We start from the raw sequence: 24,871 nt of genomic DNA, 5'->3' as shown, positions 1-24,871 counted from the left end.
TTTGGACAGACAGAAGATGAGGCACAGATTTTAGCAAGATTAAGTATTTTACCTTGCAGCGCTGCTTTAAGTGGATCTGTACGTCCTCTGACCATCTGACCGTGGTTATCGGGGTGTTGAAGCAGAGACGATTAGTCCAGCCCCACGTTGGGCGCCAAGTTTTGTGAGGGCAATTACCCCTGTGTCTATGATTATGGGTTCCAAATTCAAATAGTGTAATGTACACAGAGAAGGCTGATACACGCAATGGTTGTAATCAGTAATCTGCTTTATTGTAACATTAGCACATTATCTTATACAATAATTATTGGTAGACGCCCAACAGCCGTGCGTCACATAAACCACAAAAAGACAGAAGAAATGAAACCTTTAGCAGAAAGAGGATCTTAAACTTAGAACAGCAAAAACTAGCATTTATACAAATAGAACAGGAGGGGGGAAGGTTGTCAGCTGAATTCCCCGCCCCAGCGTGCCTGCAAAGAGCTGACACTTGTCTAACATTTTAATAACCTCTAATTGAACTTTGGTTCAGATAGGTATAGGATATACAAGATGGAGTTCTATCTCTCACAATTTTCCTTAAAATATACCTCCTTCCTTTATCTACCAATTGGTGTACATATGTCACACTATCTTTTCACTTCTCTCATATACAGATGTGGCGTGAGTGGTGGCACTCACCTTTACATGGGATAAGTATCCTAAAAATTGTCCCAGTTCTTGTTCTGTGTAAAAGGAGTTAATAGTGCATATGTATGGAGGTTTCTTTAGACTAGAATATTTTTAAGTTTTAATGGTTATATACTGTGGAATTTATGTTGTCCCTGCTCATATTACATTACCTATTTATTTCCAAGATAGATGCTACTTTTTAAATCATGCTTTCATGTGTTTGATTTATTAATATTTTTCCTTAGGTCACTTAGGCCTTGCTGACATGATGAATCCTGGTGAAGCTAAGCTCCCTCCCTCCCTTAAACATGACGGCAAAGAAGATAGGCCACCTCCCCCAGAAACAAAATCAAAGGTATTCCATTCTGCATGTGGTATTGATTTTGTGGCCTCGTTATATCGTTCATGTGATCTTCCATTACTTGATTATTTTCCTCTTTTTCTGTTTGGTTCTGTTCCTGCATGTGTTCTTCATTTGTTTTTGCGGGCCTTTGTTTAGATGGTCTGGATCTGAAAGTTACTAGTTCTAATGGCATCTAACTTTAAAGCAAAGGAGTAAATATGAGCTTGGGGATATCAAGCTGGTGGGATTTGGAAGGGACTTCTGTGCCTGGTTCCTAAACTGCAACCATATTCCCTTCTTGCCTTCAGTTCAAGCTTCTGTTGTTGGCCGTCTAAACAGCACCATAGGCATAATTAATAATTTGCTTTTTTTTTCCTTTAAACATAAAGCGAGCAGCTTTCATTTTATTTTCATTGACGGGACAGTCCATGCTTAAGCATTTCATGTTTGCTTGGAGTAAGCATGGTGGCTTAGTAACATCAGCCAAGCATCTAAGAACTTGCCAAATTGTGCACTAATTGCTAGCCAGTGAATTAACAATCTTGAATTCATGCATCTTATATGCTTGCCTTTTTCCCCCTCCCTCTTTCCATACGTGCAACATTTTTGCATTACCAGTTGAACTATCTCTTTTTGGTAATGTGTGCCCTGCTCTTGTCAATTTTTTTTTTTATTCTACAGGATAGCTACAGTTCACAGTGTATATCTCAGCCCCCAACCCCAGGCAACCTGCCAGTCCCTTCCCCACTGTCCCCAAGCTCCGCTAGCATCTCCTCCTTTCATGGAGATGAAAGTGATAGCATTAACAGCTCAGGCTGGCCAAAGACTCCATCAAGCCCTGTAAGTGGCCGTGTTTTGTTATTTTATATTTGGAAATAATTGAAATTACTGTCAGATTATTTTACGTAACTTTATTTAGTCTTTTCATTTTCCCTTTACCCTTTTTACAGTTTTTTTGTGTGTATCAGCTTAAGAATAAATTTGTTGGTAGGTGTCTGTTTCTATTCACGGTGTATTAACAGATGTAAGACTGCAATAGACATTGCCAGCCTGAATTTATAGTTTTTTTTTTTTTTTTTAGTTTAGGACATTGGTTAATATCAAATTGGTGGGGGTCCGATACCCGCACTGATCAACTGTTTCAAGCAGCCACAATGCTGGAGACTATACTGTGTATGAAGCTGGAGGCCGACCACTCTGTACACTATGTAGTGGCTGTACCGGGATACTGCAGTTCAGCTCCCATTAAAGTGAATATGAGCTGAGCTTCAGTATGCTAGTACCAAAAACTACGTGTACAGAGTTTTATGCATCCATCCGCATATAGTCCATTTTCGGCACTGCGGCGTTCTGAAACAGCTGATCGGTGAGGATGTTGGACCTCCACCGATCTGATATTGATGACCTAGCCTGGGGATAGGTCATAAATTTATGTAGCCCAGAGAGCCCCTTTAACACAACACAGTCAATTGTTACACTGAGAACACATAGTAACTAGACATGAGCTAATCAATTCTAATGAATTGAGTTTGTTTAAAATCAACCTTCTGAAGCAAAAAGAGACTGGCCCCAATGCTCAAGAGACTAAGGAACATAGTACAAAAGTTCATCTCAGACACGTGAAAAACAAATTTTGAACTAGTGAGTCCCAATTTGAGATTTTTGGTTCTATCATATTTTCCGAAGGTGAACAGATGATGGATTTTCGATTTCCACCATGATGCTAGGATAGGAGGTATAATGATGTGGTGGTGCTATTAAGGTTTCACTGTTGGAGTTCCACTAAAAATTGAAGGCTTACTTAATCAGCATGACTACTATAGCGTTCTGCAGCAACAAGTCATATGGTATGTACTGTCTGTTCAATCACTTGATGACATGCCAACTGTCTGGATTGATTTGCAAGAAGTTTTTCATAGAAGAGAAGAATGTTGGAGTTCTGCATCAGATAACTGGCCTCCAAAGTGACCTGACCTAAATCAAGGTTATGTTTTAGGGTGAATTGGTCCAGATACTTACTGAAAACGCAGCAAAGATACTCAGCAAAATATAGAAGCCCTTTCAAGACATAATACATTTGGTTAAAGAGGTGGTCTTACTTCAGCAAATGGTATTTATCATGTAGACAAAGTTAATATAAGGCACTCACTAATATATTACCCCTTTTGCTGGCTTATTAATTTTTCTATTATACGCTGCTCATATCCAAAGGTTATGATGACCACCGCAGCAGTGCAGATATGAGGTGGCCAGGACGGGAGCTGCTGTGCATGCATGCCTATACACTTCCAGTCCTGGTCACCATAAAGACCTGTGCTTTTTCCTAGAATGTGCAAACATGACCACCACTGCTGGATTGCAGGGTGGTAATAAGCCCTGGATACAAGAAGTGTATAATGTGCTGGAAAAATGAATCAGGCCAGCAAAGGAGACAACATGGACAATCGCAATATATTAGTAACTTCCTTGTATTAACTTTCTCTACATGATAAATGCCATTTGCTGAAGTGAGACAAACCCTTTAAAAGGGTGCCAAAATTTGCAAAGCAGGCTACTTGTAAGAATCTAAAATATTTTAAACAATATAAATGTTTGTCCAACTATTCAAGACATGTTTTAGTGTTAAAGGTATCGTCCAGTTGCATTAAATTTTAGAAAAGCCATATACAATGGCGTAAAATACTCTGGTGTAAATGCTTTGCCAGTCCTTCGATGATCTTTGTTGCTTCTGCTCCAGCAATGAAATAGCTACATGACTTGTGGCCCATTGGCTGTTAAAGTGATGATACAGCTGTAGCCATTGATTGGCTGTAGTGGTTGCATGTCATATCAACATGTCCTTGCTGGAGCAGCAAGAACAGCAAGTAGTGAGGGACTAGGAAACTGTCAGCACTAGAGCAGCAGGGGAATGGTAAGGTAAGAATTACTTTCAGGACAAACCATATTTTTGGATAGCATCCATGCGGCCAAGCCACAAATTATAGGCATTTTTTCAATGGGGCCCGCTAAAAGTGCGGGATGCATCCAGATTGCATCCATCTTTGCGTATCCTCAATTTGCCGACCGCAAAACTGATAGTCATGTGAATGCACCCTTCTTGTTATTTACAGTTTTTACATTTTTTTTAAACCAGCTTATTTGACTAGCCTTATTCTAATTTTAAAAAATAAATACAAATTAGACGTAAAAAGGAAAAGATTGCAACTTTAAATATACTAAATCAGACAAAAAAATAGAGGTGAAAAAGATGCGCACATGTTAAAATAATCTGTATAACCGAACCGAACATGAATGGATTTCCTTTATGAAACTATGGACATTTGCAGAGAAGTAAGTCTAGGGATGAGCAAATCATATGAATCAATTAGTGAGGCTTTACCCTAACACCCTGCCATTGGATTGACTGGCCCTCACAATCTTGCACATGCACCAATTCTGTGAGCAGCGGCACATGTTCAGAGCCCTTGGATTAAATTACAAATGTGAGAGTGCATGCAAAATCATTGATGCAGATTCATATGCATAGGCTATGTGCAAGATGTGCAGCCCTGTAATCAAGCAGGAGCATCCAGAGCTTTGGGGATGGTTCTTCACAAGTGTAAAATTCGTTATGGTGAATGAATCGATTTGTTCATCCTTTATTTGCTAACATTCACTTGCTAATGTTTGCATACATAGTCATGGCTGAAGTCTTTATGTTTATATATGGAATAGTTTAACCCTACTGTAAATTCTAACTATATTAGAAATCACTGGGAAGTTCGCCATTGATTAACAATAAAATGTTCTCTCTTTTTACATAATTCCTTTTTTTCTGCACCATTTTGGGTATGTGTTATGCTCTGCACTGCAGTCACAGAACTGTATGATATACTCGCTGCTGCCTATACACACTGTATGATACACCTATTTTTTAAAAGTAAGAAAGGCGGTGGCAAAGAATCTGTGACAGACAGCTTCTGCACAAAGTAGACTAGCAAAGATTATTTCACTAGTTTAAATATTCGCCACTAATGTACCATCCTTTTGAAGTTAATATTTTAGTTTGTTTCACAGCACAGAAGGTGTTAAATGTCAGTGTCTTTACCAGTTGTAGTACACTTTTGTTCACTTTGGTTGCTATGTTTTTTTTTTTTTTTTTACTACAAAGGGTTAAAAGGGTTGTCCAGCTGTTAATATTGATGACCTATCGTCAGGACAGGTCATCAATATCTTATCGGTGGTAGTCTGACACCCGGCACCCCTGCCAATCAGCTTTATGGTCTTCACACTGTGGGGTGGTGGCGTACTGTTATTTTAGGCACTCACTCCATTCACTTGAATGGATCTGGTACTTGTATTACACTGCACTTAAGAGACGACGAGCAGTGTAATAAATAGGAAGCCGCACTCGTATGGAGCTCCGCTTCCTCTTCAAACAGCTGATCGGCAGGGGGTGTAGGGTAGTCTGATACTGATGACCTATCCTGACGATAGGTCATCAACATTAAGGGTATGACAACCCCTTTAAGACAATTTGAATAGATGTGTATGCCCTGACTTACATGGTTCCTGTTCCTTGGCATGAATGTTTGAGTGAAGAAAAACAACTATATTGAAAGCATTAGGAAATGTATCTTTGTACATACGTGCAGATGTGGGAATGTGTTATGAACTACGTGTGCCATTACTAGTAACCTTCACTTCTAAATGCCTGCAGGAGTGGTATATGTGCACTGTATATATCGCTTTATAGTTAGATTTGGTGATTTGCAATGTTCTTACCCTCTTCCAACACGATACAGAAAGCCAACTCTTCTACTACTACTGGAGAAAAGATTACAAAGCTGTATGAGATGGGAAGCGAGCCTGAGCGCAAGATGTGGGTAGACCGATACTTGACCTTTATGGAAGAGAGAGGAACACCGGTTGCAACATTGCCTGCAGTTGGAAGAAAGCCTCTGGACCTGGTCAGACTTTACTTCTGCGTCAAAGAAATTGGAGGCTTAGCGCAGGTAAAATACATACAGGAATTTCATGTATTTCTTTTAAGGTAATTTGCTTTGTGATGTTGCAAGTGGCATGCCTCCAATGGAGGCAGACCACACAGCTGCTATGGGGACCGCGGGGGAAGGGAGTCTGGCTGCGGCTGAATGGCCCCGCCCCCTCAGGGCTGCCATTATTGCTTTTCGGGGCCTTGCTCTTCTTATTAGAGGCAGAACAGCATACAAACCCCTTTCCTGCCCTCGTTTGCACTAGCATCATTACCTTGATGTGAAAGTGCACAGTACCCTGCTCCTGCAGAATAAGCTGTATTTTTCAGTACTATCTCCCACAATTTACTCAGCACCTGCCACTGATTAATACAATATGTCACTCAAGATTGACAGGTTCCCTAGTAGGTTTGGGATTTGCACCTATGACACTTAACCTGAATACACAGGGTCCTAATTTTTTTTTAGCTCCCTCTTGGCCCTTCCTTCCAGTTCCTTGCTCCCTGTGTACGAGACAGACGGTGGCTCCGGACCAGCATCTCTGCTAGGTGCTGGCCAATCAGCATTACTGTCGTGCTTAGCACCCAGCAGAGAAACTTTAGCACAGGCAAACTTTATATAAAAAAGCAACAGTAGCGGGCACAGTTCATGGTGTGGGGGTAGAGGGAGGGTACAGCACACTATATAATACGTAGCAGCAGGCACAGTTCATGGAGCTGGGGAAAGGGCCAGGTGCGGGTAGTGAGAGGGGATGAGGCACGGGGGCCCAATTCAGATCCTTGCTATGGGCCACAATGATTTCTGTGTAAACCCCTGGTTGTTGCATTTTAATATTTAAATCTATGTACATTTCATTTGTTCTTTGTTGATCATAGCAGGAACCTCCATGGCTCTCCAGCAGTGAATTATGCTGAACAGCACTTTACTAACAAACAATATGTAATGTACTTTGTATATGTAGACTAAATAATACATTTAGAGCATGGTAAGTGTAGGCTTTTATATTATTGTTGTAACCTTACTGCACTTGCAAGAACAGTAATTTAACCATAGTTAAATGCATAGCAAAAGCAAATTGCTTCATTTCAATGCCTCACTGATGTAATAAGATAAAAAAAAAGCAAATCTGCATACATAAATTAGCTTTTTCTTTAAAGGGGTTATCCGACTGTGTGTAACTGATGACCTATCCTCTGAATAGGTCATTATCATCTGATCTTTGGGGGTCCAACATGTAGGACCCCCACCAACAGCTGTTTGAGAAGGACCCTGGGTTACTGTGAGCACCGCGGCCTTCCTGCTTCTGCTTCCTGCAACTCGCTCCCATTAATTCGGCCATCAATAGTCCTGACATCACTGGCCTAGGGTAAGCAGTTAGAAGGCTTGGATGTTGTAAGCTGCGTCTAGGCCACATAACCGATGGTCAAGATGTCACTGGCCTAGTGTAAGCAGCAAGAAGGATGCTGCGCGCACAGTAGTGCCAGGGCCTTCTAAAACACCTAATCTCAAAGTCTGTGTGGTGGAACTTGTAGACTTGTTATGTGGAGGCTCTGAACAATAGTGCTCACCATCTTAGTAGTGTTTGTGAGGTCATTCTTATCAACATGTTCAGAAGCTTCTAAATGATGCATCCTATGGAACAGAACTCCATTGAATGCTTATAAGTAGCCATTTTAAATAAGAAACACAAATGGTCTTCAGTAGGATCACAATGTAAGATATGATGAGAAATTCATCCCCGGTACAAGCCTACATGACTGATATGAGAGACAGAAACTTAGAGCGAGATTTATCACAAAGGGAACTTTTAAAGTCTGCTGTTCAGTAGTCTGCATAGCTGTAATTGCCACGTTTATTTAATATTGCAAGATGTTTGATACATTTGGTGCATCATTAAAGGGGTTGTCTCATCACAGACAATGGGAGTATATCGCTAGGACATGTCCTCATTGTCTTATAGGTGCGGGTCCCTCCACTGGGACCCGCACCTATATCGAAAACGAAGCCCTGAAAGTGTTGGAGGGCGCACTCCATTCATTTTCTATGGGGCCGCCGAAAATAGCCGAGCCAGCTATTTACGTCGGGCCTATATAAGTGAATGGGAGCGGTGGCCGGTCATGCGCGGTGCGCTCCCATTCACGTCTATGATATAGGGAAATAGCGATATGCTCCCATTGTCTGTGTTGAGACAACCCATTTAAGTCTAATGCTTCACTTAACACCTTTTTCTACTAGGGTAAGATTACAATATTTGTGCAACTTTTAAAAAGATGCAGTTGATAAATGTGGCTTAAGTCAGATGGACAGGCTAAACACTCCAACTTTCCCATCTATTTTTTAAAATTGGAGTGAGTGGTGCAGTATTTTAATGCACATAAGCCCAAAAAGCCCTATTTTGTGACCTTTTGAAGCGTGAATTCTGTGCAGGGCTTGATAAATAATATACACTCCTTGACAACAAAAAAATACCGTACCTATATAGAAATGTTTGTTTGCTGCAACATTCGGCATGCATATGTCTGTATGCAGTTATATACATAAATGAATACAGGTGTGTTCTAATTGCCACAAGAGGGCGTAAGAGTGCTACCCCCACTGTCCTATAAAAAGATTCTTAGAGGCTACTTTTGGGTAGTTACCTCTTGGTCTGAGGTTAACTGCTAGACATGCCACTACATTTTGCCCAGTTGACAGACTTTGAGAGGAGGGGTGCAACTTTTAACTGAAGGAAGCAGGATGGTCATTTTGACTAACTGCCCGCCATGTAGGCTTTTGTGACCTAGATTTTAGGAGGTGTTGGGAGAAGTGGTTACATGAGGCATGACCACACCTCAAACAGGCCTCAGGTGACCCAGACAGACCACCAACAGAGAGGATTCTTTGATATGACAACATTCACAAGCAGCTCCCACAGTTTTGTTGTCTACAATCCAGACACAGGTGGTACCTTCACACCCCTGTCTCTGCCCGGACCATTTACAGGTGCTTAGTAGGAGGAAATTTGGTGTCACTGTGCCCACATTCACTGTTGTGATGTCATGAGTGAGAACCCTGGACTGCTACGGACTGGATCTGTATTGTCTTTAGCGACTAATCAAGGTCAGTTTGTGATCCCATGACAGTCGGGTTTAATTATGGAGGCCTCATAGTGAGCGTTTTAATCCTGGCTTTGCTGTGAATAGACATACTGCAAGTGCTGCTGGTGTGATGATCTGGGAAGTCATTGCATAAGACTGTCAGGCACCCCTAGTAGTTATATCATGGAAACTAACAGCTCAGTGATATGTGCAGGACATTCCGCAACCACATGTGCTTCCAACTGGTATTTTTAATCAGGATAATGCTTACTCACAAACGGCAAGAGTTTCCCAGGAATGTCTTCTCCAGATTGCAACACTTCCTTGGCATGCCTGTTCACCTGATTTATCATCAATCTAGCATTTATGGGTCCAGCTGGGACACCAGCTTCAGCAACCTATGAGTATGCAGAATCTACAGACCCAACTGCTACATCTGCCACAAGATACCATACATATGCCTCCATGCCAAACCATATCTCGTCTTGTATCCAGGTTAGAGGCAGCCCAACAGGGTACTAAACCTCATTTCAATTATAAAGTTTATATATATATATATATATATATATATATATATAATTAGTGCCCGTCTCCTTAACATGGGTCCTCTACAGCAGCCCACCCCCTTAACTTTGACCTTTACAGCAGCCTGCCCCTTTAACAGTGAGTTCCACAGCACCCCACCCCCTTGATCGTGATCTGCACAGGGGCCTGCCCCCTTAACAGTGACCCCTACAGCAACCGCTCCTTAACCGCCTCCGGACCGCCTAACGCAGATGCGCGGTCCGGAGGCGGCAGCCCTGCGCACGACGACGCATATACGCGTCATCTCGCGAGGGCCGGGATTTCCTGTGAACGCACGCACACAGGCGCGCGCGCTCACAGGAAAAGAAGGTAAGCGAGTGGATCTCCAGCCTGCCAGCGGCGATCGCTCGCTGGCAGGCTGGAGATCCGAATTTTTTAACCCCTAACAGGTATATTAGACGCTGTTTTGCTAACAGCGTCTAATATACCTGCTACCTGGTCCTCTGGTGGTCCCTTTTGTTAGGATCGACCACCAGAGGACACAGGCAGCTCAGTACAGTCGCACCAAACACCACACTACACTACACCCCCCCATCACTTATTAACCCCTGATCACCCATGATCACCCCATATAAACTCCCTGATCACCCCCCTGTCATTGATCACCCCCCTGTCATTGATCACCCCCCTGTCAGGCTCCGTTCAGACGTCCGTATGATTCTTACGGATCCACGGATACATGGATCGGATCCGCAAAACACATGCGGACGTCTGAATGGAGCCTTACAGGGGGGTGATCACCCATATACACTCCCTGATCACCCCCTGTCATTGATCACCCCCCTGTAAGGCTCCATTCAGACGTCCGCATGTGTTTTGCGGATCCGATCCATGTATCCATGGATCCGTAAAAATCATACGGACGTCTGAATGGAGCCTTACAGGGGGGTGATCAATGACAGGGGGGTGATCACCCATATACACTCCCTGATCACCCCATGTCATTGATCACCCCCCTGTAAGGCTCCATTCAGACGTCCGTATGATTTTTACGGCTCCATGGATACATGGATCGGATCCGCAAAACACATGCGGACGTCTGAATGGAGCCTTACAGGGGGGTGATCAATGACAGGCGGGTGATCACCCATATACACTCCCTGATCACCCCCTGTCATTGATCACCCCCCTGTCATTGATCACCCCCCTGTAAGGCTCCATTCAGACGTCCGCATGTGTTTTGCGGATCCGATCCATGTATCCATGGATCCGTAAAAATCATACGGACGTCTGAATGGAGCCTTACAGGGGGGGTGATCAATGACAGGGGGGTGATCACCCTGATCACTCCCTGTCATTGATCACCCCCCTGTAAGGCTCCATTCAGACGTCCGCATGTGTTTTGCGGATCCGATCCATGTATCAGTGGATCCGTAAAAATCATACGGACGTCTGAATGGAGCCTTACCAGGGGGGTGAGCAATGACAGGGGGGTGATCACCCTTATCACCCCCTGTCATTGATCACCCCCCTGTAAGGCTCCATTCAGACGTCTGCATGTGTTTTGCGGATCCGATCCATGTATCCATGGATCCGTAAAAATCATACGGACGTCTGAATGGAGCCTTACAGGGGGGTGATCAATGACAGGGGGGTGATCACCCATATATACTCCCTGATCACCCCCTGTCATTGATCACCCCCCTGTAAGGCTCCATTCAGACGTCCGTATGATTTTTACGGCTCCATGGATACATGGATCGGATCCGCAAAACACATGCGGACGTCTGAATGGAGCCTTACAGGGGGGTGATCAATGACAGGCGGGTGATCACCCATATACACTCCCTGATCACCCCCTGTCATTGATCACCCCCCTGTAAGGCTCCATTCAGACGTCCGCATGTGTTTTGCGGATCCGATCCATGTATCCATGGATCCGTAAAAATCATACGGACGTCTGAATGGAGCCTTACAGGGGGGGTGATCAATGACAGGGGGGTGATCACCCTGATCACTCCCTGTCATTGATCACCCCCCTGTAAGGCTCCATTCAGACGTCCGCATGTGTTTTGCGGATCCGATCCATGTATCAGTGGATCCGTAAAAATCATACGGACGTCTGAATGGAGCCTTACCAGGGGGGTGATCAATGACAGGGGGGTGATCACCCTTATCACCCCCTGTCATTGATCACCCCCCTGTAAGGCTCCATTCAGACGTCTGCATGTGTTTTGCGGATCCGATCCATGTATCAGTGGATCCGTAAAAATCATACGGACGTCTGAATGGAGCCTTACCAGGGGGGTGATCAATGACAGGGGGGTGATCACCCTGATCACCCCCTGTCATTGATCACCCCCCTGTAAGGCTCCATTCAGACGTCCGCATGTGTTTTGCGGATCCGATCCATGTATCCATGGATCCGTAAAAATCATACGGACGTCTGAATGGAGCCTTACAGGGAAGGTGATCAATGACAGGGGGGTGATCACCCTGATCACCCCCTGTCATTGATCACCCCCCTGTAAGGCTCCATTCAGACATCCGCATATGTTTTGCGGATCCGATCCATGTATCAGTGGAACCGTAAAAATCATACGGACCTCTGAATGGGGGTGATCAATGACAGGGGGGTGATCAGGGAGTCTATATGGGTGATCACCCCCCCCTGTCATTGATCACCCCCCTGTCATTGATCACCCCCGCTGTAAGGCTCCATTCAGAAATTTTTTTGGCCCAAGTTAGCGGAAATATATATAGTCTCATGTGGTATCGCCGTACTCAGGAGAAGTTGGGGAATGTGTTTTGGGGTGTCATTTTACATATACCCATCCTGGGTGAGAAAAATATCTTGGTCAAATGCCAACTTTGTATAAAAAAAATTGGAAAAGTTGTCTTTTGCCAAGATATTTCTCTCACCCAGCATGGGTATATGTAAAATGACACCCCAAAACACATTCCCCAACTTCTCCTGAGTACGGCGATACCAGATGTGTGGCACTTTTTTGCAGCCAAGGTGGGCAAAGGGGCACATATTCCAAAGTGCACCTTTCGGATTTCGCAGGCCATTTTTTACACATTTTGATTGCAAAGTACTTCTCACACATTTGGGCCCCTAAATTGCCAGGGCAGTATAACTACCCCACAAGTGGCCCCATTTTGGAAAGAAGACACCCCAAGGTATTCCGTGAGGGGCCTGGCGAGTTCCTAGAATTTTTTATTTTTTGTCGCAAGTTAGTGGAATATGAGACTTTGTGAGAAAATTTTTTTTTAAATAAAAATCATAATTTTCCGCTAACTTGTGACAAAAAATAAAAAGTTCTATGAACTCACTATGCCCATCAGCGAATACCTTAGGGTGTCTACTTTCCGAAATGGGGTCATTTGTGGGGTTTTTCTACTGTCTGGGCATTGTAGAACCTCAGGAAACATGACAGGTGCTCAGAAAGTCAGAGCTGCTTCAAAAAGCGGAAATTCACATTTTTGTACCATAGTTTGTAAACGCTATAACTTTTACCCAAACCATTCTTTTTTTTTTTTGCCCAAACATTTTTTTTTATCAAAGACATATAGAACAATAAATTTAGCGAAAAATTTATATATGGATGTCGTTTTTTTGGCAAAATTTTACAGCTGAAAGTGAAAAATGTCATTTTTTTGCAAAAAAATCGTTACATTTCGATTAATAACAAAAAAAGTAAAAATGTCAGCAGCAATGAAATACCACCAAATGAAAGCTTTATTAGTGAGAAGAAAAGGAGGTAAAATTCATTTGGGTGGTAAGTTGCATGACCGAGCGATAAACGGTGAAAGTAGTGTAGTGCCGAAGTGTAAAAAGTGCTCTGGTCATGAAGGGGGTTTTAGCTAGCGGGGCTGAAGTGGTTAAAGGGAACCTGTCACTGGGATTTGGGGTATAGAGCTGAGGATATGGGTTGCTAGATGGCCGCTAGCACACCTGCAATACCCAGTCCCCATAGCTCTGTGTGCTTTTATTGTGTTAAAAAAACGATTTGATACATATGCAAATTAACCTGAGATGTGTCGTTTCCCTGAGATGAGTCAGGGATAGGACTCATCTCAGGTTAATTTGCATATGTATTAAATCGTTTTTTTTTTTTTTACACAATAAAAGCACACAGAGCTATGGGGATTGGGTATTGCGGATTTGCTAGCGGCCATCTAGCAACCCATATCCTCAGCTCGAAACCCAAAATCTAGGTGACAGGTTCCCTTTAACACTGACCATAGGTTACAGTCCCCTTAACTGATCTCCACTATTCCCGGCCCCCTGAACAGAGACTTCCACAGCGACTGCCCCTTTAACAGTGACTGCCACAGTACCCCACTCCCTCAGCAGTGAACTCCACTGTACCCTTCCCCTTTAACAGTGACCTCCACAGAGCTCCGTTCCCTTAAAATGCGACTTCCACAACACCCCAACCCCTTAACAGTGACCTCTACAGCACCCTGTCCCTAAACACTGACCTCCTTACCGGACATCCCCTTAACTGTGACCTCTGTCGTTCCCTGCCCACTTAACAGAGATCTCCACAGTGCCCGTCCCTTTAACAGAGACCTCCACCGCATCCCGCCCCCTTAACAGTGACCTCCACAGTGGCTGCCCCTTTATTAGTGACCTCCACAGTACCCCATCTCCTTAATAGTGATTTCCACAACACCCTGCCCACCTAACAGTGGCCTCTACAGCAATCTGCCCCTTAACAGTGACATCCATAGCAGACTGTCCCCTTAACTGTGACCTCCACAACAGCCTGCCCCTAGGGGTCCAGTTTTAGGCCGGACAGTCCAGCTTTCAGACTCCCTGTCCTCCGCCCGGCGCAGGGCCTGGACGGACACAAGGATGTCCTATTGAAAAGCTCACTCTGACAGCAGCACTGTGCTGTCTGAGCATGCAGTGCAGGAAGTAAATCACCCTCCCTCCCACCTCGCAGCTGACAGAAGTTGATTTTTCCATTCATTTTTTTCAATGCCCATTGGCTGCGCAGCGGGAAGGGATGTCGGCCAACTGGGTCAGGGGCATGGTTTAGCTGGGCCTGGGGGCAAGGTTTTTTAAGTTTGTCTTTTGAGGGTGGCCTGAATAGCCACCCTACCTGCCCCCTTAAATCTGATCTCAACAGCACTCCGCTCCCTTAACCACTACACATCCACCTATAGGATATAGACGTCCTATGAGTGGATGTTTATCTCTGAATGGACCTTCTGGAACATCCATTCAGAGATGGCAGCTGCACGCTAATCGTGCAGCTGCCGAGCGTGGGGGCCCGCTGTCAGAGACAGCAGGACAACCCAGAGAGAAGGAAGGACAGTTCCCAGGTGTCCGTCCCTTCTAGATCGCTGAATACACAGCTACTATGTCAGCCCCAGTTACAGAAGAAATCAATGATGAAGAAAAAAATAAAGTGAAGGTAAATGTCCCACAGAGGTCTTGCATGACCTTATGGGGGGTGCAAGGTGTAAAGTGAAGGTAAATGTCCCACAGAGGTCTTGCATGACCTTATGGGGGGTGCAAGGTGTAAAATAAAAAATAAACAATAAAGTGTTTAAAAAATTAAAAATTAAATAGACATTTTTGGTATTGCTGTGTCCGTAACGACCGGCTCTATAAATATATCACATGATCCACCCTGTCCGATAAACACCATAAAAAAAATTAATAGCTGTGAGAAAAAGCCATTTTTGTCACCTTACATCACAAAAAGTGCAACTTCAAGTGATCAAAAAGACAAATGTCTCACAAAAGAGTACCAATTAAACATCCCGAAAAAAATGAATCCCTAGATAAGAAAATCGCTCAAAAAATTAAAGTGAAGTAAATAAAAAAAGTATACATATTAGGTATCGCAGCATCCATAACAACGAACTCAATAAAAATATCACATGACCTAAACCCTCAGGTGAACATAGTAAAAAAATATATATATAGAAACAGTGCCAAAAAAAGCCATTTCACAAGCTGCCGGCCCTGATGGGCTCTCATTATGAAAGTAGATAGTGAGATAGGGCTGCAGGGCCGGCATCTTGCGAAGTCACATGTATGTACATACCTCTTCCCGATATTCTTAATGCAAAACCAAATAAAGTGTGGGGCAGCAGGGAGAGTCTGTGTGAACAGTGAGGCTGGCTGCTGCCCGCCCACTGCACAGTACAAGTCAAGCAGGAGAACGCTTACCCGAGATGTACACTCTGCCCACCAAATAACTCCTGCTTGTACTGGTCCACAGGAAGTGAGGATGAGCCGACGCATGCCCAGTTTACTTTCAGCTATGAATGTGCGTCATTACACTGATCAGACAGTGCGCATACATGGGATTTTGAGCTTCTGAACAAGTAAATAGGGGAGTGCCTACAGCGCTGAATAGAAAAAAGGCTGGACTCATATTAAAGTTAAACATCACGCTGGACTCAAATCGGCTCATTAGCATGCGGCGTGTGGCATCTTTGTGTGTATATTATAAGGTAACCATCTGTCACACCAGTAAGTGAATACATCTAAGGTACTTTTTAATAGTTAATGATTGTATATAATGATTTATATTATAATCAAATACCCACATGACAGGTTTCCTTTAACTATTGTGGAACACCTAAAAGGTTAACAAAGTTTGTAAAATCAGTTTTGAGTAACTTTAGGGGTGTTGTTTCTACAATGGGGTCATTTATGAGGGGTTTCCACTATGTAAGCCCCACAAACTGGTCCTTAGTGGATTAAGCCTTCTAACGTCCTAAAAAAATTTAAATGACATTTCCAAAATGATACCAACATAAAATAGACATATGAGGAATGTTAAGTAATAAATATTTTATGAGGTATCACTTTCTGTTTTAAAAGCAGAGAAATTAAAATTTTTGAATTATTTTATAAATAAAGGTGAAATATATTGACTCAAATTTATGACTGTCATGAAGTACAATGTGTCACAAGAAAACAAACTCAGATAGGCTTGGATAAGTAAAAGCGTTCCAAAGTTATTACCACATAACGTGACACATGTCAGATTAGCAAAATTAGGCTCTGTCAGGAACTGGGAAATGGCCCGGATGTGTCATCCACAGCGCCCAGCCCCTTTAAAGCTGACCTACAGCAGTGTAGAAAAATGGCTGGGTTGTTATGGAAACCTGGTGTACAAATGTGTGTATGTGGAGACTAAGGCCTCTTTCACACTGGCGTCATGTTTTTTGCCCGGATAAGAGGCGGGTGCTCGAGTGCAAAACATTGTAATGCGTTTTGCACTCGCGTGAGAAAAATCGCGCATGTTTGGTACCCAAACCCGAACTTCTTCACAGAAGTTCGGGCTTGGGATTGATGTTCTGAAGATTGTATTATTTTCCCTTATAACATGGTTATAAGGGAAAATAATAGCATTCTGAATACAGAATGCTTAGTATAATAGTGCTGGAAGGGTTAAAAAAAAAAAAAACGTTAACTCACCTTATCCTCTTGATCGCGTAGTTCCCGGTCGGTCTCTTCTTTAGCTGTGGGCTAAATGACCTGTGGTGATGTCAGATCACATGCTCCAATCACATGGTCCATCACCATGGTGATGGAGCATGTGATCTGACATCACCACAGGTCCTTTAGCCCACAGCTTAAAGAAGAGACCGACCGGGAACTACGCGATCAAGAGGATGAGTTAACTTTTTTATTTTTTTTAACCCTTCCAGCACTATTATACTAAGCATTCTGTATTCAGAATGCTATTATTTTCCCTTATAACCATGTTATAAGGGAAAATAATACAGTGAATAGACTGTCACCTAGAACCCATGCGTAAAAATCGCACCGCATCCGCACTTGCTTGCGGATGCTTGCGATTTTCACGCAACTCCATTCATTTCTATGGGGCCTGCGTTACGTGAAAAACGCAGAATATAGAGCATGCTGCGATTTTCACGCAACGCATAAGTGATGCGTGAAAATCACCGCTCATGTGAACAGCCCCATAGAAATGAATGGGTCAGGATTCAGTGCGGGTGCAATGCGTTCAACTCACGCATCGCACCTGCGCGGAATACTCGCCTGTGTGAAAGGGGCCTAAGGACATGCCAGCTTCTGTTGGCTGATTATGAACATGTGATGGTCTGTATAGCAGTTGGGATATAAAGAGAAAGACCTGCAAGCTTCTATTGGCTAATGTAGGTCATGTGCCATATTTGCATTTTTGGGGAGTATCTCAGGAGCGGTATGTCCTAGAGAGCTGAGACCCAGTCTAAAACCTTCCTAAACACCTGATTTTGTCATTGTAAATGCAACGGTGCGGATTCCTTTAGCGCACATACACATGGCTTTATATATTAGGTATACTGTATAAAGCTGAGTGTATGTAGGTCCGTTAATGGGGCAGATTAATGTGGAAATCACTGTTAACGAGATGGCGTACTGTGGAGGTCACTAATAAAGGGGCATCCGCTGTGGAGGTCACGGTTAAAGGGGAGGGGGCTGTGGATGTTATTATTAAGGGAGGAGGGGATTGTGGAGGCAACTATTAAAGGGGCAACGGGGTACTGTGAGGTCACTGTTAAGGGAGAGAGGTACAGTGGTTACTGTTAAGGGAGTGGGGTACTGTGGCAGTCAGTTAAAGGGGCAGTTGCTGTGGAGGTCTATGTTAAGGGGGTTGGGAATGGTGAAGGTCACAGTTAAGGGGACTGTAACCTATGGTCAGTGTTAAAGGGAACCTGTCACCGGTATTTTGGGTATAGAGCTGAGGACATGGGTTGCTAGATGGTTGCTAGCACATCCACAATATCCAGTCCCCATAGCTCTGTGTGCTTTTATTGTGTAAAAAAAACTATTTGATACATATGCAAATTAACCTGAGATGAGTCCTGTCCCTGACTCATCTCACACACAGGACTCATCTCAGGTTAATTTGCATATGTATCAAATCTTATTTTTTTTACACAATAAAGCACACAGAGCTATGGGGATTGGGTATTGCGGATGTGCTAGCGACAATCTAGCAACCCATGTCCTCAGCTCTATACACAAAATCCCGGTGACAGGTTCCCTTTAAGGGGGGTGGATACTGTCAATGTCTTTTAACGACACACACAAACATTAAACGAAATAGATTAAATATACCCGAGCGAAGCCAGGTCCTTCTGCTAGTATATGTATATAAATACTGTATTATATTATATGAGCTTCAAACTGAATCATTCTTTGGGTTTAAATCAGTACATGGGGAGAGCTTCATGCTGCTGTAATGAAGGTCCAGGTTTGGTCATGTTTTCATGTTGTTTTTGATGTATTCGAAATATAAAAATGATGTTGTTGCAAATAAAAACCTTAGAAAAGCATGTGTTCCCCATGACTGTAACCCTTTAATTGCAATTGGAGTCTTCTGCTCTCTAGGCGTGTGGCATGATCATTGATGTCTGGCACAGCTCATCCTCTTTGGAGCCTGTAGGAAATGAGAATGTATTCCTTCCACATTTACAGCTCCCACAATTACACTAAATTGTGAAATAACACAGTTGCTGTTATTTTTATTGGTTTTTAAATGAGTTCTTAGCAGCGAGTCCTTTTCTAATTGAAACAAGAGTGTGTGAATTTGCGCATGCTCTAGTGCTTTGGCTAGATCCAAATTGCCAGCTCTGCCGCAGATCCCTTCTGAAATGATCTTTGCATTATAGGATGTGGCGTTCAGAAGCCCCCAACGCCTTTTATGTTGCTATCAGCAGGTTCTTTAATGGCTTTATAACTGCAAGTAGCGGCTTTGCATTGCTGAGTGGGAGTAATGAGCGTTAGTTAAGAGACACATTAAAAAAACATAGGATGGTAAAGAAAAGGAATGAAGTGTGTGCTTTTCTCCCTACCCTACTCCTGAATGGGAAATAATTTACTAAACAACAATGTTTCCTTTATTTTAGGTTAATAAAAACAAGAAGTGGCGAGAACTGGCAACGAATCTGAATGTTGGCACTTCCAGCAGTGCTGCAAGCTCCCTGAAAAAGCAGTATATACAGTACCTATTCGCCTTTGAATGCAAGATAGAAAGAGGAGAGGAGCCTCCTCCTGAGATCTTCAATCCCGGGGACTCGAAGAAACAGCCTAAGATTCAGCCACCATCTCCTGGTAAGTGGATGGAATTACAGCCCGGGATTTCACTGACCTACTCTGTAATGATGGAAGCAATATTGTAGAGTTCAGTAACATCATTTTATTCTTTTACATAATAGAGAGTAGTTGAGATAAGTGAAGACATGACTTGAGTTTTACAGTGTAAATAGTGGTAATTCTTCAAGAATCATTGTTACTTAATATATATATTTTTAACCAGTTAGATATCTCAATACCTGTTTTGTTCTGTAATAAACATAGGAAAGCTTAAAGCGAACCCATCATTTGATTTCTCCTGCGCCATCTAAAACAGCATATGCTAGATCACGGATCACCAACCTCCGGCTCTGCAGATGTTCTGAAACTACAACTCCCAGGGTGCTCCATTCACTTCTACTGGAGTTAAAACAGCCAAGGATGTTTGCATGCTGGGAGTTGTAGTTTCACAGCAGCTGCAGTGCCGAAGGTTGCTAATCTCTGTGCCAGAGCAAGAGAAGCTGAACTTCATAATATATAGGACTATTTGATTTAATATATATTTTCCGAATGAAAACAAAAAAAGCAGAGTAGGGGCTCATGCACATGACCGTTTCTGTTTTTTGCGGTCTGCAAACTGCGGATCTGGAAAACCGGATACCGGCCGTGTGCATTCCGCATTTTTCCAACAATGAACGGCCCCTAATAGAACAGTCCTATGCTTGTCTGTGATGCAAACAATAATAGGACATATTCTATTTTTCTGCGGAACAGACATATGAACATGGAATGCACACAAACTCATATCTTACCGTGTCCATTCCGTGTGCATTCCGTTTCGTATGTCTGTTCCGCAAAAAAGTAGAACATGTCCTATTATTGTCTGCATTACGGACAAGGATAGGACTGTTCTATTATTAGGGGCCGGCCGTTCCGCAGAATGCACACAGCCAGTTTCCGTGTTTTGTGGATCCGCAATTTGTGGACTACATGGCGACATTGGCTTTGACTCATGGCCAAAAATTGCAGCATCACAATGCCACTGTACATCACAGTAAAAGCTCTCGCGGGCAGGGTCCTCTCCCCCTCTGTATCTGTCAATAGTTTCAGGTTTATCATATTTGTATATTTTATATTAAGCGGGTGATGCTAGGGAGGCTCGTCCCCTTCCCCGCCTCCCATTGGCTGCTCCCCTCCCCAACATCAGATGTTTTCATCCATGCACAGAGAGAAGCAGCAGTGGCGGTGCAGGAACCAGGAGTGTCGGGGGGTAAGTATATTCCATGTGGGGGGCCCGGCACATGGGGGGACACTTTATACTCTATGAACTTGGTTCTTCCATATACAGATGTAGCAGCGCTAGCGATCATAGTAGAGTCACGTGAGCGCAGAGCGATATCATGTTTCATTAGCAAAGAAATTGCGTAAAAAGAGCAGTGAGAAAATTCTGGGTGCAATTTGGGTTTGTAAACAGCAGATGGCGTATTGAATTGCAGTTTCATATGGTAGTATTTGTACATAATATAGTAGTAAATGAATGGTCCCCTGTGACTTTCCCCATCTGAAGCTACTGTACAGCTCATTTTATGTGATAAAGTATACACCGCTCAGCTGCCAGAGCTACCGCTTCCCAGCATGCTCTGCTCTCATACCAAGTTGACAGCGGGTAAGCGTGCACCATGGTTACCTTGGGGGTGGGTCTTTGGATGGGAGGAATGAGTGGGCAACGTGGTGTTTCCTGGGGGAGGATGAAGAACGAGCGGGCACTGTTGCATTACCTGGGGCAGGGGGTGAAAGATGATGAGTGGACACTGTGACGAAGGAACGAGTGTTGAGCGTGCCTAGTATGGCTGCCGCTATGCGGTTAACCCCTTGTCTCCCGCAGGCTTGTCCCGGATAAGGACTTTTCGGGCTGGATTGGAAGCAGCGCTGCGATGGCCCAGTGCAGTTCCAAGATCCCTTTGGTAGAAGTGCAAGAAGGAGTGAAAGCTTGAAGAAGTTGATTGCTGCTGCCACTGTCAAGAACAGAAAACTTCAGGCAGTAATTACTGGAGGGAAGAAGAAAGTGACTGTGAAGAGGAAAGGACCAAATAAAGCCAAGACTGGAGGAAAAAACAGCAAGGAGTAAGAAGACTTGCCTCCCCCCCCCCCCCCCCTACTTCATACGTAACCGTGTTCTTATACTAATCTTCTGATGATTATGAAGCTGTTAACTTTATCATATAGAGTACTAACAGGCACTCACACATATAAAACTGGATTAAAAATCATCAATTTATTAGACCAATTAACAAACAATAAGTGAATAAAAATAGTAAGAAGATTAATTGATAAAAACATTATGCAAATTTCGTAACACCATATTAGCATAAAATATTGGTGCATGTTCGCCTATATTGCTCAGCATTTACAGTGTTCCAGAGTGATGGGCGCATCAGGGTAAGAGGAGAGGCAGATGAAGTGATGTACCCTTCATGCCTAGTGCCTACTGTACAAGCCTGTGGGGGCAGTGCTATGATCTGGGGTTGCTGCAGTTGGTCAGGTCTAGGTTCAGCAACAGTATGTGCTCCAAGAATGAGGTCAGCTGACTACCTGAACATACTGAATGACCAGGTTATTTCATCAATGGATTTTTTTATTCCCTGCTGACACAGGCATATTCTAATATTACAATGCCAGGATTCATCGGGCTCAAATTGTGATTCAGGGAGCATGAGACATCATTTTCACACATGGATTGGCCACCACAGAGTCCAGACCTTAGCCCCATTGAGAATCTTTGGGATGTGCTGGAGAAGGCTTTGCGCAGCAGTCAGACTCCACCATCATCAATGCAAGATCTTGGTGAAAAATTAATGTAACACTGGATGGAAATAAATCTTGTGACATTTGCAGAAGCTTATCAAAACAATGCCTCAGCGAATGCGTGCCGTAATCAAAGCTAAAGGCAGACCAATGAAATATTAGAGTGTGTGGCCTTTTTTTTTTTGGGGGGGGGGGGGACACAGTCAGTGTATAATAATAACACACTTAATCAATGTGTATTTCTCAACATGTTATATCAATGAGACCATAAGAGAACCTGATTAGGGAATATTTGTATATACTGTACAGTGTATTCAATTCACTTCTGCTATTAGATATTTATGTAGCTCTTTAGAGGACTTTGATACAAATCAATATATTCAAAATATAAATATGGTATAAGTACAGTAATCAGAGTGATACCCCTAACAATACCACAGAAGCAGTATAGAAGCGCATGACCATAATATTCAATACAAGGATCCGTGCCATTCTAAAACGCTTCACTGCAGATTGAACGAACAGCTCAGACACGTGGGAAGTCGAGCAGAGACAACGCAATTAACTGCCTATTCTATACAATCATGAATACTATTTTGTGAATGGGATTGAACAAGTCAATATTTACAACACTATCTATATCTTAAAGAAAAGAAAGCAAACACTCGCTGTATACAATCATGAACAGAATTTTGTGAAAGGGACTGAATCAGTCAGTATTCATAATACTATTGATATTTTAAAAGGAAAAAAGAAAGAAGAAAAATGAAATATGTACAGTGTTGATCATGAACATTGCTTCATCTAATTATGTGTACTGTATAATCTGGATGTACTAATTTCTGATTCATTAATTGAAATACGAAAGCATACTTATATTCTACTACACAATTAGGAACGGATACGGATTCTGGACATCCTTAATTTTTATTTTCATTTTATATTTTTAATATATTGATTTTTGAACGCATCAAGGGCATTTTGATTAATGCACATTAATATCACAGGTCTTTATAGAGCTACATAAATATCTAATAGCAGAAGTGAATTGAATACATTGTACAGTATATACTAATATTCCCTAATCAGGTTCTCTTATGGTCTCATTGATTTAACATGTTGAGAAATACATATTGATTAAGATGTGCTATTATTGCTCTCAGTCATTTATATAATTCCACCAGGTATATCTGGCTGAGCAATATAGGGGAACATGCACCCAATTTTTAATGCTAATATGGTGTTTTGAAATTGCATTAATTTTTATCAATTAATCTTCTTACTATTTTTATTCACTTATGGTTTGTTAATTGGTCTAATAAATTGCAGATTTTTAATTCAGTTCCATATGTGTGAGTGCCTGTTAGTACTCTGTATGATAAAGTTAACGGCTTCATAATCATCAGAAGATAAGTGTAAGAACACTGTTATGTATGAAGTGGCGGGAGGAAAGTTAAGTCTTCTTACTCCTTGCTGTTCTTTCCTCCAGTCTTGGCCTTATTAGGTCCTTTCCTCTTCACAGTCACTTTCTTCTTCCCTCCAGTAATTACAGCCTGAAGTTCTCTCAGTGACAGCATCAATAATCCTCCACTTCTTCAAGTTTTCACTCCTTCCTGTGCTTCTGTCGAAGGGATCTTCCTGGAACTGCTTCAGGCCGTCTCTGCGCTGCTTCTGATCTAGCCCGAAAAGTCCTTATCCGGGACAAACCACCTGACGAGGAGTTAACCGCATAGCGGTTGCCACACTAAGCGTGCTCAACACTCGTTTCTCCGCAACAGTGCCCGCTCATCTCTTCTCACCCCCTCCCCCAGGTAATGCCACAGTGCCCCTCTCGTTCTTCATCCTCCCCCAGGTAACACCACGGTGCCCACTCATTCCTTCCATCCAAAGACCCCCCATCCCCAAGGTAACACCATGGTGCCCGCTGTCAATCTGGCATGAGAGCTGAGCATGCTGGGTGGGAAGTGGTAGCTGCGGCCGCCGAGTGGCGTATATATTATCACATAAATTGGGGTGTACAGTAGCTTCAGATTGGGAAGTCACAGGTGTTATTTACTAGTCATTCATTACTGTACGCACTTTAGGTAAACACTGCCATCCACTGGACTTTTTGTGTATTGCTGTTACAGTTTTTGTTTCGTTCCCTGTGAAAGAGAAGTTGCGATTCGTTAGTAGCTCTATGTGAAAACACTGATTGCTAGCGCTGCTACATCTGTAGCTAGGGTGTCTGAAACCTTGTTTGCTTTAAACCTAGCAACACACAGACAACAACTGCTTCACCCAAAAGACCCTACACCAAAACACAAGAAGGGCAATAATGTATGTGTAGTGCAGTGCAGTAAAGAGTGCCAATAATTGTCACCAGTGACCTCCCTATCCAACTGTTTGCGTAGACATAGCTGTGGTTCACCTGATA

General features: G+C 43.0%; 1 protein-coding gene across 7 annotated transcripts in view; it reads left to right on the top strand.

The window, feature by feature from the left end:
- The window catches only part of ARID1B (AT-rich interaction domain 1B), a 645,879-nt gene that overhangs the window by 560,289 nt on the left and 60,719 nt on the right, over window positions 1–24,871 (top strand). For 5 of the 7 annotated variants that reach the window (XM_044289093.1, XM_044289092.1, XM_044289097.1 and 2 more), the window contains 4 exons: window positions 918–1,027; window positions 1,697–1,855; window positions 5,800–6,009; window positions 19,485–19,689. In XM_044289093.1, the coding sequence (XP_044145028.1) occupies window positions 918–1,027; window positions 1,697–1,855; window positions 5,800–6,009; window positions 19,485–19,689 (684 nt within the window). The remainder of the gene's footprint in view (window positions 1–917; window positions 1,028–1,696; window positions 1,856–5,799; window positions 6,010–19,484; window positions 19,690–24,871) is intronic. The other 2 variants (XM_044289095.1, XM_044289096.1) reach the window with 1 other exon arrangement.

The sequence above is a fragment of the Bufo gargarizans genome, chromosome 4 (assembly GCF_014858855.1).
Source record: "Bufo gargarizans isolate SCDJY-AF-19 chromosome 4, ASM1485885v1, whole genome shotgun sequence".
Classification (NCBI taxonomy): Eukaryota; Metazoa; Chordata; class Amphibia; order Anura; family Bufonidae; genus Bufo; species Bufo gargarizans.
The sequence above is the reverse complement of the archived record's forward strand: the minus strand, read 5'-3'. Positions and strand labels throughout refer to the sequence as shown.